The sequence below is a fragment of the Lonchura striata genome, chromosome 1 (assembly GCF_050655825.1).
Source record: "Lonchura striata isolate lonStrDom1 chromosome 1, ASM5065582v1, whole genome shotgun sequence".
Classification (NCBI taxonomy): Eukaryota; Metazoa; Chordata; class Aves; order Passeriformes; family Estrildidae; genus Lonchura; species Lonchura striata.
Genome location: NC_140703.1, coordinates 79,481,446 through 79,499,716, shown reverse-complemented (window position 1 = coordinate 79,499,716; position 18,271 = coordinate 79,481,446). Strand labels below are relative to the sequence as shown.

General features: G+C 36.2%; 1 protein-coding gene across 2 annotated transcripts in view; it reads left to right on the top strand.

Annotated features, from left to right (window-relative positions):
* Positions 1–17,301, top strand: part of STK24 (serine/threonine kinase 24) — a 51,536-nt gene extending 34,235 nt beyond the window's left edge. For both annotated transcript variants that reach the window (XM_021530280.4, XM_077781493.2), the window contains exons 3-11: positions 1,085–1,141; positions 4,010–4,118; positions 4,238–4,395; positions 8,743–8,928; positions 9,175–9,320; positions 10,180–10,303; positions 10,942–11,010; positions 11,844–11,980; positions 14,302–17,301. In XM_021530280.4, coding sequence (XP_021385955.1) covers positions 1,085–1,141; positions 4,010–4,118; positions 4,238–4,395; positions 8,743–8,928; positions 9,175–9,320; positions 10,180–10,303; positions 10,942–11,010; positions 11,844–11,980; positions 14,302–14,338 — 1,023 coding nt within the window. In that variant the 3' untranslated portion in view covers positions 14,339–17,301. The remainder of the gene's footprint in view (positions 1–1,084; positions 1,142–4,009; positions 4,119–4,237; positions 4,396–8,742; positions 8,929–9,174; positions 9,321–10,179; positions 10,304–10,941; positions 11,011–11,843; positions 11,981–14,301) is intronic.
* Positions 17,302–18,271: the final 970 nt, after the last annotated feature.

The window sequence follows — 18,271 nt, the reverse complement described above, 5'->3', positions numbered from 1 at the left end:
TGAATCCATCCTTATAGATGAGAATTCAGAGTCAGATACCCTGGCTGTGAGCCATTATTTTTACATAAAGTTTTATTCTGTCAGACAAAGTAAATGAATATTGTTGCTACTTATGTGCTCTTTGCTCTGAGAGAAATCTATATTATTATGCTAGAGGTCTTGTGAAAATTTGGTACATATCATACAGGTGAAGCTAACAAAGCATAAAATAACTTGATAATCATAAAAAACTAAGCCACCAGTGTGTTTTGTGCAGCAATTTCATTTGAGTACCTACGTAGTAGATTTGTGGCTTTGCTTTGTTGTGTGTATTAAGACTGGTACTGCAAGGAAAAGCTTAACTAAGTGCTTCTCTAAGTGTATTTGGGAAAAAGATACTGCAAAAAGTGGAAAGAAATTTATTGGCTCCAGTCTCTTCCTTAGCATATTGCATTGTATATCTTGTGTTAAACAATCCTGTAACATTTACCAAGGTTTTCTTTAGGAACAGCATAGCTTGATGTTGTTGTTAGCTTTTCTTTTACTAGCTGAAGCTAGTAAGTTGTTATAGTCATCTTAAACAATCTTCATTACTACTTTGCTTCTTCTTTCTTGAACACAAATGTGCAAAATTCTATACCATATATCAAATGCATAAGCATTAGTGGAGAAAACCTAGTTGACTGTTCAAGAAAATGAAGCAATGCAGAAAAATTAAGAATAAGCTCTATTTCAATTTAAACTGGACAGGAGTCAAGCTTACTAAAGAGAATATTTTGAGGTATCTGTACAAATAAAGATGTTCAACAAAATAGAGACAATATTTTCAAAGGTAATATGTTATATGTAACACTATTTGATATTTGGAATGTCCTTAATTGGAATTTTAAAATTAAAATGCATTCTCCTCCATGCATGCACTCTTGAGTAAATAATCCAAAGATACTTCTGAGTATCTCTTAACAGCTAAATGTTAGTGGTATTTCAAAACTACAGATAATTTCTTCAGCAAAAAGAATTGAACAAATCCCATTAACTCAAGTTACTACTATTTTCTTTTTTTTTTTTAATCTTAATACATTTTTTTTTGTTTTTTGTTTTACAGGATACAAAATTATGGATAATAATGGAATATCTGGGTGGGGGCTCTGCCCTTGATCTAGTAAGTAAATTATGCATGTTTTGTTACTTTACTTCACATAATTATATTCCTATCTTATAATTCTGGAAACTATAATAGATCACTTGGCTGTGGCAATATTCACTTTCAGGAAAGGATAAAAGTATTTGTCAATGTCAGAAAAATGTTAATTTTCCATGGGGCATGACTGATTATTTGTGTAAATAGAAGGGAGCTAAACAACATAATATTGAAAGCAGGATATAAACATCTTAGAATGCTAATCTTCAGTCAGCCAGAGTGCACTAGTGCCTGAAAATAGTTTTTTTTTATCTCATAGTTCTGCCACCACAACTCTTATACAAGCTTATACATTTTAATGTATTTTCCTCACTGCCCCCTCCCTCAAACAAATAAACAAAAGGTTCCCTGTTTGAAGTCTTTCTGAAGCCTAAACAGACAGAAATACAATTTAGGCTGGTATTAAAAATAGTATTTCAAAGAAATAGAAGAAGCTTTGGACTCCATGGAGGGTAGAGAGGCCTTGCAGGAAGTCCTGGATAGACCAAAGGGCTGTGAAGTCACCAAGGGTATGAAATTTAACAGGAGCAAGTACCTTGTTCTGCACCTGGGATGGAGTTTGAAATGGAGTTTGAAAACCCAGGTTTGAATGGGAATTCAAAGGGTACAGTGTGAATCATGTTTTCTGTAACTGGATTCTGACATTCACTTCAGCTATTAAAAAGCACCCCGGCCCCCTCTCAAATGACACACCTTCTTATTTAAAAACCACTACTATAGGAATAATAATGCATGCTTTAAGTATGTGAAAATTGTTATCCAAAATGAGGCAGAATGTCTTTGTAGCAGTTGTCAAATGGGATAACTGATAAATGCTTGAGGAAAGAGCAAAAGGAACAAGGTGACTGTAAAGGGATTCTGATGGTGATATCCAGAAGATAGGAGTGGGTATTAAATGTGGGCTTCCTGCAGTTGTGTATTTTTGAACCCATTTACACTTTTAGCTTCCACATCTGTTAGGAGTTTTGGGGTTGTGTAAAAATTCATGATGTTCCCTGTAAAGATATGATAGAAAATGTTTATTTATTGTTGTGAATCACTTTTTTTCTTCCTGACAGAAGAGCAGTTAGAAATCGGGTTTTGTTTTATAAATCAGCTATTATTTTCTTTGTATAGGTATAAAAGGGCAGAATGAAAACACATGCTACCATATTTTCTTGGGTTTTTTTTTTTCATCACACAAATTTCACTTGTGTGATGACTATATGTTTATTCTCTAAGTTCATTGCCTAGAAATAGTAGAAAGTACTTGTTCACATCTTAAAATGTTATTGAAGATATTTCACCCTAGAACTAAAATCATCCTGTAAGTATCTATTGAGCACCTTTTTTGTGCTTCATTAAGTTTCAATTTATGTTCTGGTGCACGTTCTCCTAGATCTAACATGTACATTATGGTTCTCAACTTGAACCTGGCATGCTTTGCCACGTTTTCATATTTGAAGCAAGGATTACCAAGATCCTTGAATTCCATGTTCATAGAGCAGACATGTCATTCTAGCTTGGTGTTTTCTGTACTTGAATATGCACTTGATGATTTCAAAATCCTGCCTCACAAGAAAAAGTACAATAATGCAACTGCATGTACATTTTTGGTCAAACTTTGAGTGTAGTCCGAGTTTGTGACGGAGGTACAAGTGCCAGTCTTCTCAGATTTACTCTGTTTCAGTAATTCCTCCTCACTAAGGTGAGCTGAATCTGACATAAGAGGTTTAACCCCATTAGATGTGTTGTGTCATGTTACCAAGTCTCAAGCTGGTGCTTGCAGCCTGGCTGGAGCGAAGCTTTGAGAATGTCTTAGTGGGTTTCAGGTAGTGGTAATATTTTGTGTATTAGCAGAGCTAAGGAAAAGCAAATAAGATTATAACTAAAGCTGCAAAGATAAAGCAAATGCATTGTTACAGAAAATATTACCTCTGTTGCTATGCATGAGGATTTCTGAGCGATGTACTATTTTTATCTGAAAATCCTTATCTGAAATGCTTTCCTTCTCACAGAATGAAGCTTTAGAGGTACAACTTTTGGATTGTGTTTCAGTGAGTGCTGTTGTGGAGTAAACTAGATAGTGGAATATTTCCAATATTAACTGTTGGACACAAAGTTTCAGTGTCTCTATGGAGATGCCCTTATTGTTTAAGGAGTCTCTGGGTAGTGGCCTCTCCTCTGTTATTCTCACTTTCAGAATTCATATCACATGTAAAGATCTTTGGGATCATATAACACTACTGATTCTTCTCATAAGAAGAAATACTTGGAATCTTTTAACAAATAGCTGATTTATATTTCCTGTATTACTTGAAAAAAGTTAATGTTTTAAAATATGTAATGTTCTCTCAGCCTGTCAGTTTGAGTTGTTTTAGCGAGTTTCTCAAAATACACTGCAGTATATTGTCACAGACTGATGGATGTTGTACCTTGAATGTCTTAACATCTTGCTCAGGCTTTGAGATTTGGGTCCACATAGGTTCTGTGGAGTTGCACATCTAAGTTCAATGTAATGTTAACAATCAGATATGCTATGCTTTTCAAAGGCATAGCATATCTATTACCTAACCACAAAGCAATAACTCGAGGCTTTGTCTTTGTGGCACCTTTAATAAATTTTACATAATATTTTAGATAAATAATTTCTTTGCCTGTTCATTAAGCCATTTAGTTTAGAACTGTGTGTTTTAAAAAAGAATGTTCTGTTTTGTCTCACATTATGAAGTTATGAAATTGGAAGTTTTGATGGCTGACAGAAGGAGTAATTTCTTTTTATAGTCACAATGTTATTTCTATTTTCTGTCCATTTTTTATACATATTTAAATATTTCTTACATCTCCTAGTTAGAGCCTGGCTCACTTGATGAAACTCAGATTGCTACAATATTGAGGGAGATACTCAAAGGACTTGATTACTTGCATTCAGAGAAGAAAATCCACAGAGATATTAAAGGTAATTTGTTTTATTATTTGTGATTAAAGAATATCAGAAGAACTCATGCAAACCTGTAAGAACACCATCAAATGGTGTCAAATATCTTCATTTCTGGTATTTCTTCTTCTTTACTCCAGCTGCTAATGTATTGCTGTCTGAACAAGGGGAAGTAAAACTGGCAGATTTTGGAGTAGCTGGACAGCTAACAGATACACAGATAAAGAGGAATACCTTTGTGGGAACACCATTTTGGATGGCACCTGAAGTAATAAAGCAATCAGCATATGATTCAAAGGTAAGGTACTTCAAGGCATTACTGAAGTCCCTTCCTTTTTCTAAATTGAATTACATAGGTTGGTTTTCAGAATGCAGCTAATAACTTTGTGTCTACATGAGGATGTGTTCAGGTGACACCTAGCAGCTAAAAGCTGTTGGTGAGGAAAGATTTCCTAATTTGTATCCAAAGTTTTACGTTTCCTAGTTTATTAAGACAATCCAGATGGCAAGAAATGATACAGTATTCATGAGTGCATCCCATCACCTTTTTTCCTACTACATTGATGAGTATTTTTGGCTGTTTAAAAGTAGAAGAGTGCAGATATTTAGAAAAAGTGGAAGAGTGCAAATATGTTCAAAATGTTAATATTCTTCCTCTTGTTTTTAGAAAAAAATAGCCAGCAACACAGTTGAAGAATATGGATTTGGTGGATGTGAAAGTGGTGTTTGAAAAGGCTGTTACTCATTTCTGGCAGAATGTGCTGGTCTGTGTTCTTTCAGATTTGCCATTCGGGAGGTGTTAATATTAAATACCAAATTTAGCTTTATACAGAATTTTGATCAGGCAGAATGGCACACCAGCATACTGAAATCTCAAGAAAAGCACAATATATAAATTGTAATACATAGTTGTATTGTAATACATAATTGTAATACATGTGATTCCATTAGTGTTCTCTGTATTCTCACCAGTATGGCACTGTGTGTCTCTACTTACCGGGAAGGATTATGCCAGTTAAAGTCAGAAGCCTATTGCTTTTTTCAAAGTTCATGGTGTTGGTTACTTGTTCTTTATGCTTCTGTTTGTTTGGGGTACATATACAGCTCTCTGCTGCCCCTGCCTTCTCCCTGCCCCACATGGCCTGGCTAGCTCAGCAGGACACCCATGTTATCAGGAAAGGCTCTTTGCCCAACCCACTGCTGCAGCTGTAGGTCTGAAATAAAGGTCACCCTCAAGCCCAATTTCTGCTAAAATCGGCCTTCTTTATTATAATTAGCAGTATTTCCTTATGTTCTTCCCTGAGCTCATCTTCCTTGCCCATTTCCTCTGATTTCCCTGTAGGAATTTGTCAATTGGCAATATCTCCATGCAATGGGACAGGTTGGGATGTTTCTTTCCATTTGCCAAGGCTGACTCTGGTGTAGGCTGTACAATTGCTTAATTCCCTATTTGATATCTTTCTGTACAGAGGCTATAAGAAGCAAAACACTGTAGAAGCTTTAAATTGGGATTTTGGGGTCATTAAAGTTGAGTAAACTTATTTGAAATTATGGTTATTGTCTTTTTCCTTTGTGTGTTTTTGTGGGGGATTTTTAGTTAGTTTATTTGTTTTGTTTTGGTTGGTTGTGGTTGGGCTTTTTTGGTTTTTTTGAGGTTTGGCTCCTGGGAATGATCATCACTTGGACAAAGTGTGATTTCAGCCTTTGCATTTTGCATTCTGGCTGTTTCAGCCTGCAATGTCTCATGGGCATAAGAGTCTTGGATACTTGATGAGAAAATCCCAATAAAAGCTTGAAAGGGCTCTAGTTTTTGGCAGTGCTTCTGCTTCCTGTTTTGATTCCTGTCTTACCTGAAAACATGTTTTCTTAACATGCTTCATTTTTCATATATGTTCTGTTCTTTTTACTAAAAAACTTGTAGTGTAAAAAATAGATATTTAATTTGAAAGTGTCGAAGTGTCTTTCTCTTGCACATAGCCTGTTTTCTTTGACTTACAAGCTGGACTGAATTTTACACATTAGATTAGAAGAGGAAAGGCTTATGGCAGTATTGCAGTAAATAGTAGTTATCAGTGACATGCCAACTGTCGTCTGAACAAGAAGAATTTTTGTTCAAGAGTTGAAACTCTAAAAATCACAACATGTGATAAAACTTAATGATACTGGACTGTCACCACGCCTGTCACTTCACCTGAAGTCATGCTTATCCCTCTCCATTGGGAGAACTGTTTGTGGTTGTTCTGTGGTTTCATTTTCACAGTCAAGTCCTTCCTAGAAATGTCTGCTTGGATACATGTGCAATTGGTACTTCCTTCCTTATCTGTGAAAGGGGAGGATATGGTTCCAGAGGAATATAGGGTGAGTTATTTTTGATTTTTTCAACAGGCATGGGTTTCCAAAACCCATCTTGGACTTCAAAGATTCTAAGTGTGCAGCCATGGTTTGTTGTACTTATTTGTTCATTTTTGTAGAGGAAGGTCACTAGCAGTAAGGTTACAAATACATGAAGAGAAAAGGAAGTATTTATATACGTATATGTGTATGCAGGTGGATATCTATGCACTCATACACATGTAAATTTGATGTTTATATTTGTATATAAACATGCTCCACCTGTGACTGAAATTCTGGCAGAGGAAAACTATCCATTTATGTGGTTTTAACATTTCACTCTTGAGAAACTGAAATTCTGAATAAATTGGAAATAATAACACTCAGTTGTTAACATGAAGATTCATCTTCACAGATGACATTTTTCTTTCATAACCAAGAAAAGCTTTCCTGGTAGAGGGAAGTTACCTATAATTAGGCTTGTGGAGAGCTTAGCTGATAATGCTCTTATTAAGATAAATGAAACTTAAGGCTTATGTGCTTATGTAATTCTTTGTGGTCAGGAACTCTGTAACATGGCCTAACAAAATGGAATTTCATAAATTCAGTGGTATGCTAATTGACTGATTTTTTTTACATTCCTACTTGCAAAATTAAGTAACTAAGCTCTTAACAGTGGGATACTGTTTGAACAAGGAAGGAGGAGCTTGTTTTGGGACAGGCACTGTGGCTGTGATAGTGCGATGAATGTGTGCAAGTCAGTCAAAGATAACCATGAGAATCCACGGGGCTGAGGTGGGGTTGAGGGGTACTTAGTAAAGACAGCAGTGATAAATGACATCTCTGCTCTATCCAGTACCTGGAAATAGATCTCTCTACAGCCTAGCAAAATTCCAGCTGCTCTGTTTGGGAGTAAAACTAGACAGCTCATGTCATATCTTTCCTGTTTTCCTGAGAATAAGTATTTGTTCTGCTTTCACTCAAAAAGAAACAGGAATAAACCAAACATAAATATTTTTAATTGGTATCTTGTCCTTGGAACAGACATTTCTGTGATATTTTTTATTTTTACCTTGACAGGTTTATTATCCATTCTCTTGGCTTTTGGGTCTGTGATTTCAGCAAAACATAAGAGAATTATAATGCATTGCTTCCCATTACTTCAGGCAGATTTGCAATAGGATTGCAAGGGAGACAGAATTCCCTAGAAAGAGTAGTACATTTTGATGGTGAAAACTTTTAAGGGCTACTTGGACCAAAAAGCTGAATATTACTGCTCAAGGCTGCATTTCTCTAGTCTGTGAATAAGCATAATATATAAAACCAGTGTTAAACTCCAGGGAAGTTATAGTCTAATGTACTAAATTTCTGATGGTTGTACTAGCTAATATATCTTGAGGAGAAATCTTGTGCAAGTTAAAACATTTTACTTTATGTAAATATTTTAGACTTACCCCATATTTGCATAGTGTTCTTGCATATGGTAGATAAAATGCTAGTTTATAATGACTCTGACATTGCTTTTTGGTGTAGTAGTATTTATTTCAAAAAAATTTAAAGTCTACTTAGTATAACTGTTTTATACTGAAGAGTGGAGACAATCAAGAAACTCTGTTTACTTGGGCTATGGGCATAATCACATAAAACAATGGTAACAAAATGAATTTACACATGAAGTTATTTACAGTAAAGTTGAAAAAAATCTACCTTTACAAATGTGATGGTTGTGACTGGGGTAAAATTAATTTTCTTCACAGTAGCTGGTACGTGGCTGTGTTTTGGATTTGTGCTGCAAGTGTTGATAACTCAGGGATGTTTTCCTGATTGCTGAGCAGAGCTGCACAGAGTCAAGGCCTCTCCTGCTTTTCACCCACCAGTGAAAGGGGGTGCTGGGAGGGGACTCAGCCAGGACAGCTGATCCCAGCTGACCAGAAGGATATTCCACTCTATATGGCCTCATGCTCAGCGATAAAACCTGGGGGAAATCCCTGCTGCTCAGGGACTGGTTGAGCATCTTTCTGTTGGTGGTGAGCAGCTGTTTCCACTTACATCACTTGCTTTTTTTGGGTTTTACTTCTCTCTCTTTGTTATTTTTTTTTCCATTAAAATTTATTATTATTGTTATTTTATTTCAATTATTAAACTGTTCATTACCTACAAGTTTTCTCCCATTACCCTTCAAATTCTCTTCCTCTCCCATTCCACCAGGGGACGTTGTGAGCAAGCAGATGTGTTTTGCTGGTTAAACTAGAACAGCAAGCCAACACTTTCTTTTCTTTCTCCAACCTAATCTTAAAAGCATTCTTTCTTACAGGCAGATATCTGGTCATTAGGCATAACAGCCATAGAACTTGCAAAAGGAGAGCCACCTCATTCAGAATTACATCCAATGAAAGTTTTGTTCCTCATTCCTAAGAACAATCCACCAACACTGGAAGGAAACTTCAGTAAATCCCTCAAAGAATTTGTCGAGGCCTGCTTAAACAAGGACCCAAGCTTTGTGAGTTTCATGTTTGTCAGTGTGTAGTAGAGAACTTGACTGCTTTACATGAATTGCATGAGTAAGTGTCATTCAGCTTCTCTAATATGGTGTGACATAAGTGACAGGTATATTTTTAGATACTGAATATATTTAAAATCTCATTTGTATCAAGACTAAACTCTGGATTTCTTTGTTTTTATAGTGAGTCACTCAACACTTAAACATGGTAAAAAAAAAACCCCAACTCTCTTTTCTTCTTTTAAGAGACCTACTGCAAAAGAGCTTTTAAAACACAAATTCATTTTACGAAACTCCAAGAAAACATCTTATTTGGCTGACCTCATTGACAGGCATAAGAGATGGAAGTCTGAGCAAAGTCATGACGACTCCAGTTCTGATGACTCGGATACGTAAGTTTGAGGAAACTATAAAATATCCTTTGTGAGGAGCCAAGGAGTTATTTTTAGCACGTGTATTCCTGTATTCAGTTATTTGCAGCTTTTCAGCTTAGTGGTCTTGGTAAATGAATGCATTCTCAATTTTAGTATTGCCAGGGATTTCATGCAAGTAACAGTCACTAAGAAAAACCCTTCTGGCCCATGTGCTACCTTCTCTTTTATATGGGGTCCAGGGTTCTTCCTAGATATGAGGCTAACTGTTCTGCAGACAGAAGGTCTCAAGTTGCACAGCCAAGTAACACTGTGCAAATGAGATTCAAGTGAAGAGCTTATTCACAAGTGGATTAAATACCTCATAGTAAAGAAAACACAACTACTCTGCAATTCCAGGCTGTGTGCTAATGGCAACCATCAGGTTATTTCTTGGGTGACATTACAGCTGTATATTTCTTGACAGTATCAATGGCTTTATGCCTTCCAGTGACCAGCGTTCCAGTGTCTTAGCTATTTTTCTTGGCAAGAAAAGTGAATTTAGTTTTCTAATTTCATCCCCTTTCCCTAATGAGTTGAGGTACTCTGATAAAGCCAGTTTTCAGATAGCAATAAAACACTTCATGAGACTTGGGAAAATGTTTTCAATCTGTAAAGCTTCACTTCCTTACATTTGGTGAATTATCTTGGTTTAAATTTTTTCATTTAACCAAAAGAACCTTAATTTTCATACTTGTCTTTATATGTAGTGGCCTGCACAGTAGAATCCTCATCTTGGTCTTCATTGAGTTTTTATATTTAGCGTGTATATTGAATGAACATCAATAGTAAAGTGTAGGTAATAAAAATTGTTTTTCTTTTTTTTTCCTTTTGCTTGAAGTGAAGCAGATGGTCAGGCTTCAGGTGGGAGTGACTCAGAAGAGTGGATCTTTACAATAAGAGAAAAAGACCCCAAGAATCTAGAGAATGGAGCAGCCCAGTCTTTGGAGTTGCAAAGAAACAAGGTGATAAAAATATTGACTTCACAATACAAGGAAATAATTCTGCTTTAATAATTTAGCAATAATTTATGCCTTTAAAAGCATTTATATTGTGAAACTTCCAGAACTTTTGCTGAAAATGTGTTTTCTACAGTTGTCCTTCACTAAACTTTCTGAGTAAGTCTTAAATTTTGGGCATTCTGTTAATGTGTCCTTTTTTGTAGTTGACAAAATACATACCAAAATATTTCTATAGTTTGAAATACAACCACTGGAGGAAGAGAAGGCAATATTGTATTTTTAAAATCTCATTTCTGGAGAAATATAAGAAAAATATTGTATCATATGGGATGAACCTAGTAAATATCAGCATGTCTATGATTTAGTAGGACTGTGGGAGTTTGGTAGTTTTGGTTTGTGGTTTGTCTTTTTTTTCCCTTCCAGTTTTGAGCTTGCGTATATTTGAGGTGCTGCAGTCTCAAATTTTAATTCAGCCTCTATTTTCCTCAATGCTTTGCAATAGTATGTTATAGAACATTTTCCATATATGGAAACAGAGCTTTTATAAATGTTGGAACTACATTTTGTCTTTAATTAGCATACAATGAGGATGCTTTTTTTCAGAAATAAAAATTGGTCAGATTTTTTTTTTTTCTTTAAAGGAAAAGGATATCCCAAAGAGGCCTCTATCCCAATGCCTGTCTACAATTATATCCCCTTTATTTGCAGAGGTAAGTTATTGCTTTAAAACTTAACAGTTCCAAGATTGTTCTGAAAAAAATTGAAGAGTATAATAAATGACACCTAAGGTTGCTCCTACCCATTTAGAACTTGCTGTGTTATGTTTTAGCTGTGCTTTTGGTATGTCTGCTTCTGAGATCTGTATTTTACTCCTAACATTACTTGATATGGATGGTAGTAATATCAGCCATGCTGGCCTAAAGCAATGAACATGACAAGAAAAAGGTGTGTAAATGTTTGCATTGCAGCATTCTATTTTTGACACTACTTTTTGTATTTATCTTACTACAAATTTCAAGCTTTTCACTGTTCCAAGATACAGTTGTGGACCAGATCATCAAGAGTTTTGCTTTTGAATTTCAGTGAGGAAAGATGTATTTTTTTCCCATTCTGAGTTTTATATTTTTTATACTCTCTCTCCAAATACTTAAAAACAACTTTGAAAAAGAATATATGAAGAATAAGAGAAGAATTTATAAAGATATGATTATTTTTAAAAGTTGATAAAATTACTGCAGTGTATAGTGTAAACTATAGGTGTGCAAGTATGGATACTAAAGTATAGGAACCACGTCTTGAGACCAAAGAGCTACAGTTAAATACTGCTTTTTGGTTGAAAATGTATGAAGATGAATGACATCCTGATAAGTACTGTAAAGACAAACTTCTGCTTGAAAAAGTCTTCAGTATGTGAGGGTGATGAAAGTCAAATGCTGACATTGTGAACACTGATAGTCACTTCCTAGCAAACTTCTGCATTATATTGTGTATAGAAATATTTATTAATATCTTATTGATATATTTCTTCCTGGTTTCCTTTCAGTTGAAAGAGAAGAGTGAGGTGTGTGGTGGTAACACAGATTCCATAGAAGAACTGAGGAAGGCAGTTTATTTAGCTGAAGAGGCTTGTCCAGGCATTGCAGATACCATGGTGTCAAACCTTGTGCAGAGGCTTCAGAGGTAATGAAACTATTTCAGTATGGCTTACAGAAAGCTTCAGATCTGATTCTATAAGTTTTTGGCTTATGTTGAATTGAAATAATTAATTTTTGTTTCTAATGGAGAAGAAAACCACCTGTGCCTACAGTTTTGTGCAGTTCTGTTTGCTTACTGGAAAAACACTTAATTGTATCAGCAGTTCTAATTTCTAGCTTCAGGTGATAGCATATATGTATGTTCATCCTATTGGTGTGCATATTGTGTGTCAAATGAGACTGGACAGACTTTTCCCTTTGCAGTTCCTGTAAGGGACACACACTTCCTTGGTGTCTGGGTGTGTGTTGCAGAGAACATTCTGTGTCACTCTTAGGTTCTTTTACCCACGTGGATAAACTGACTGTTCAGGTGGTCTGTGTTTCCCTCACTCACATAGTCAGTGGTTCCTTATTCATTCGGTAAAGGCAGTCTGTATGGCCTTTGAGTGACACCTCCAAAACCTTTGGTCTTCCTTCAAAAGGCCAAATTTCATGAGATTTTCTAACTGCCTTCCTTAGGAATATATTAGGAACAAATAATCAAATTTCTGTTCCTTTAAATGCTGCACAAGAAAAGATAAGAGGTATAAATTTCAGAACTGCTGCTGGAGGAGGCTATAAATGCAACATTTTATCTTGGAGCCCACAGCTGTTGTGAAACTCACAGCAGCCAGATTGGATTGCTTGGTACTAGAAAAAACTCATGTCAATGATTAATCATGGACCACCACGTGGAAGAAGATCACCCTGAGCAGGTGTCTTCCTTACACTGTCTCTAACCACAGCTTGGTAAAGTTTAGGAATTCACAGCTTTGAGGCTGAAGCACAGAATTACCAGGCTGACACTTTCTCCTTCAGTAAAAGCCAATGCCAAGAAATTTGCAAGCAATCATGTTTGTTGCTTTATGGGCTGTTAAGAATGAAGCCCAGTCAGCATCTCTAGTGCTGAAAGGTTACTTCTAATGCCAGATGTCCTGTCCTGTCTCATTCGGTCCTGGCAGACTTGAAAGAGTTGCTGGAGCTTCCATCTCAGTTTTTTCCATTAGGGGTTCCAAAATTGAATCTAGTCTTTCATCAGCTTTATATTTCAGTGCCGTATTTTTATCAGTCTGGTATGGGATCTTCCTGGAACTGGAAACCTCAAAGACTTGATGCTGCAAATGGCCATGTGGAGACAGTGCCCACATGTAGGCATTTCTGGGGAGGCTGGAAGTCATACACTTGTTCTGACAGCAATATTTGTAATTCTTGCCCTGCGAGAAAGATTTCAGAACTCTTTGTATACCTATTTAGCATTGCTTTCTTTCTGTTCTGCTTCCTTGGACTGTTTTTCTTCCTCATAATGCCTTAGAGCAGTGAAGGCAAGCACTCCATTCTCCTTCTAGGAGAGAAAGAATTATTCATAGAGAATGCTTGTCAGTGAATCACATATGGGTGAACTTTTTTTTGTCAGGGATGATATTCCAGCTAGTATGGGATAATGACTCCAGAAAGGGAGTGAAAGAATGAATAGGAAGAACTCCCACTAAAATGAGCTTGAATCATTCCATATCTGAGTAGGTTTCCCTTGGGGATAAAGCTATTTTTTGGAGCTAGTCAAATTCTGAAAAAATAATTCCTTCTTGTTCGGGTGCTACAAGAAGTATGCTTTATTACATCATTAGGTCATTCAGTATAATACCCTCTCAATTTGGTAGCTAATTACTGAAGATAGGTTTTCAACAACAAGTTTCTGATTATATTTTCATTCCCCCTTAAAATTAGTTAGAACTGGATTTTGTAAGCTTGTCTGAATGAATTAACTGGGACCCTTAGAATAACTGCAAGTGATGTGCATGAATCCAGTTACCTTCCCCCTCCAGTTTTGATTTTGGATGTTTGGTGAAGTTTACTGGAAACTTAATATGATTAAAAGGTGTGCTTATTTCTTTGGATGATTTAAGAATCTGCTTAAAACAAGAGATAGCATTGTCCTGGTCCAGTAATAATTTGAAAAGATGTGATGTAAGCTTGCAGAGTAGGAAAGTTTAGGAAAGTTGGAGTCACTAAATGTTCTTCCATCATTAAGTGCTGCTCAGTAACACATTTGAGCACAGGTTGTTGCTGTTTGTTAGGAAAGCAGTGATGCTCTAAAAGAGTTGTTCAGTTCCATGGCTCTTCCTTTAAGATGTGGTGGCAGTGGTGAGTGCCATTGTGCAAGGAAAAGGGCTAGAACTTCAACAGCATAAAATGAAATCACTTCTTTGCTGCTTCTGGTAGAATACCTTTCTATAAGTTGCAACAGTAACTATTTCTTTTCCTCTTCAGATATTCCCTTGCTGGAGGAAGTTCTTCATCCTACTGACATACTCTTCCTTCCTGGCTTTCCCAAGACAGCAAAGATCCCATGGTGTCTGCATGGAAGGCATTCACCCTAATGCTGTTCTGCCTCTCAGTCTCTGAAAAGTCCTTGGGAGGAAGGACATTCCTAAGAGTGAAAATGAAGTCTCTTGGATGGAGGCAATCTTTTTCAGCTCCTTAAAGCTATAATTTTTTAAAATAATAATGCACATATTCCAAGGAGGTGTCCTTTTGTAAAATCTGAAATGTATATTTAGGTTTATGATAGAGAAATTGAAGATATTGAGAAACCTCAGGTATCTTGCTTTAAGAATTCTACTGGGAGATGGAGCATGGTTGTTGGAATTGTGTACAGATATGTATATAATGTCTTTTTTAAGAGAAAGCCTTTCAATGTGCATAAAGAATCACTGTGTACAAAATGGTAAAGTGCTTTTGTAGATAATGTTAGTGGGGTAAACATTTGACAGGCCATAACTGAGTATTGCCTTGCCTTTTATTACATGTAAAGTTTGAATTATGTGATAAGTGAATCTCAGTTAGATTTTTATATGTGAAGTATTTGCCATTGAAAGAGTTAATCCTGTATTATAGAACCTTCTATTTGTACCTCAGCACAGGCACAATTTTATTCTGTTTCTTTAGCATTTCTTTCTTTTTACTTATATTCTGAGCATCACTTTCTATTTATGGTACTACTTCTAGTTGTTTTAAGTTTCATACACCTAGCCTCTCCAAGCTTTAAATTTAAATTTCCTAGAGAATGAGTTCTTTCATATCTTCAGTTTCAAACTGTGCCAATGCAAATTCTGAAATAGTTCAGTTTTAGTAACAGATATTTGTGAAGCTTGTGAAATTCACAGTCTTTTTTCACCTGAACATGTTTAAATGCTGACAGAAATCTTTATTCCCTTCATTTATTCTGAAATATCTCCTTAAGATGTACATCCTTAGACAGTGGCGAGTATTTCTTTATCATGCCTATTTTTATCATTAAAACAAATGTCTTTCAGCATAAAAGAAAAATTATCCATAGATTCAATATTCGGTCTTGCTGCCTCGATCTGTGCATCTCTTTGCCAAAACTGCTAGATGTTAGACAGAGAGACTGTGAAACAGCCTGAGTGCTGTGTGCTGGGTCCTGCTGCTTGCCTCTCCAGAGAAAAGTTACTTCTTGAAATTCTGCATTTTAAAATTTCCACTATTCCTGTGAGGGTTTTTAGATAGCTGACTTCAGGTGTTACAGATCTTGGAAACAGTAATACTAGTTCATTAGTTATATGCACAGTTGATTAATTAACTGCTATTTTTTTTTCCCCGCCCCACAGTATTACTCTGAGGTTTACCTTGGTTGGTTTCACCAAGACTATATTCAGGTTCTTCTTATTCCAGTAGCTAAGAGAACATTTTTACCTTCTTTTAATGAAGAAAATGATGACTTTATGCTTTGCATGACTGTGAGGTAACTTACATATTTACTTTTAAAAAAAATAGAGATGGGAACTTTGGAACAGAAAGAATTAACATTTAAAATACAGGCATATCTGCCTGCCTTGGTACAAGAAACCCAGGTACTCTAACCATTGTGGAAGCTGGTGAGGTCTCCTTCCAGGATTTCTATCACCATGGTAGCCCTTTGTCTATGCATATTGATAGCCTTAATTTATTAATTTAAGAATTTAACAGTAAGAGGACACTGTCTTGCTAACAGAGCTAATAAACTTCTGCCCAGGTTGAAACAACAGTTGGAAGAAATGTGGGTGTGTGTTCATCTTGTGACTGTGCTTTCAGGCACTACTCATTTGCCAGCCTAATGAGGTAATGGGTTTCCTTTATGGCTAAGGGAATTTAAAATAAATTGATCAGTGCTAAAATTTGAGCAATGTTTTACAACTCCACTTTGATTAATATTTTTAATTATGTTGTTTAGTGTGCTATTAAGTGTTATGAATAGTCTCACTTCTGAGGAAACAAATTTCACACTGCTTTTGTGAAATGGATATCAGAATGCAGTGCAATGGAAAATATACCTGTTGATGTCTCAATATGAGAACATTCAGCCTTCAGCAGATCCCTGTGCTGTGTCTGCACAAGGAAATCAACAGGTGTGTTTGCATTGGAAATAGAAATTGATCAGTGTAAGCTGTACCCTAGTCATCTGTTAATGTATGGACTGGAAATTAAAGTGAGCTTACTTGGAGATGCACTGAACTCTGAGACTTAGTGGGGAAGTTAAACTTACGCTGCTGGCTTGATTGTCAAGAATTTATCAATCAGCAAGTTGAATAACATTTTAAGGTACACTCTTTGAATACTAATTTGAAAAGTTATAGATATGTTTTGAGACACATTTTAGTTGTGTTTCAGAACTGTATGTTGAGGAAGTCCTTCTCTGATTAGATAGTGGCAGAATTTGCTTGAATGTGTCAGAGTTTAAGATGAGTAAGACTTGTGGTGAGGGCAGGTGGCCAAAAGGCTTGGACATTTCAAAGAAGACAAGACCTCATTTATGGTAGAGATGTGTATTTTTATATGTAATATACAGATTATTTAAATATAGACTATCTTAAACTGAGATTCACTGAAAAAAAAAGTGTGCTGTATCTTGAATGTAGAAGTACAATCATTTGCTATTGAAAAGTATTGATGCTTTAAAAATCAGGTCTATATTGGTAACAGAAGAGGAGCTTCATTTGAAAGAAGCATCGCTTCAGTTTCTCAGAGGAAAAGAGGTGTATTGATATTTTTGAGAGGTTTTTTCATGCTTAAAACATGTCTATGTTATGATGTTGCACTGATGATGTTTCTGTGCAGGTAGTACTTCACTCAGTCTTGACTATACTAAATGACAAGCTATCCCTATTTATGCAAACCTTTAAATTAGTAGAACTGCTTATTTGTCAGGGATTTCATGATTAGGCAGTAAATAAACTCACTCTTTAAAACCAATAAAATCAGTTATTTGAACTGAAGGCTTCCTTTTTTGTAACTCTCAGATCTATTTTTTTACCTTAAATTTCCCTGCAGTTGCACTTTGTAGTTGCTGACCAGTTTACTGAAGGATGATGTGCTAGGGCACATAATACAGAACAAAGCAGTAACTTCACTCTGCCATGGTTCCTTTGCAGCCTCATCATTGTTGTGTGAGCTTGTGGGAACAGAAGATAAACTGATTTTTGTGGAATGCCATAACTGGGGTGTTCTGCCCCTGCTGTGCAAGATGGGTGGGTGGAGGGGTAAGGTGAGGCTGGGTGTGTTGGAACTTCACTGCAAAGCAGCTGTCTCAGTGTGAGTTCCCATCCTCCTGTACCCTGGCACCCCATCATCTGCCTCTTAATGTGCTTTTAATGTAGTTGGGCAATGTCTTCCTTAGCTCTCGCTACTTTGTGTGATGTCCTGTATAGCTTTTTAAACTGCGTGGTACCAGTTTATAGTAGTTTTACAGTAACCTGACTTTGAAGGAAATGTGTTTTGCCTACAAAAATGTCAGCACTGGAAGATTATTCAGAGTGCTGATAAGCAGAGGTATCCTGCAAGGATCCAGACAATTGCAAATCAGTTTTGTAGGCTACTGGGGAGGAGCTGAAGGTATAACACAGATGTGTTTCCTCTTTTTAAATGCATTGTGCAGATGTGCTGAGCACATGCCATGGACAAATTGTATGCAAGGGTTTCCTGCTGCCTTTAATGTGTGATTACACAGGACCATGAAAGTGTGTGTCTTGTTTTCTGTAACATTGCTGCCTGTTTATAAATGTGTATTTAAATTTTACTTTTGTCACTCTACACTAACACAGTAAACCTCCTTGTAAACGACTTGACCTAGAAATAAAGAAGGAAAAGTTTCATGAAATGTTGCCACCTGGGTGGTCAGTGAGATGAGATGAGATGAGATTCAGGGCCCCTTCCCTGAAGGGGATGCTCTGTGGGCTTCTAG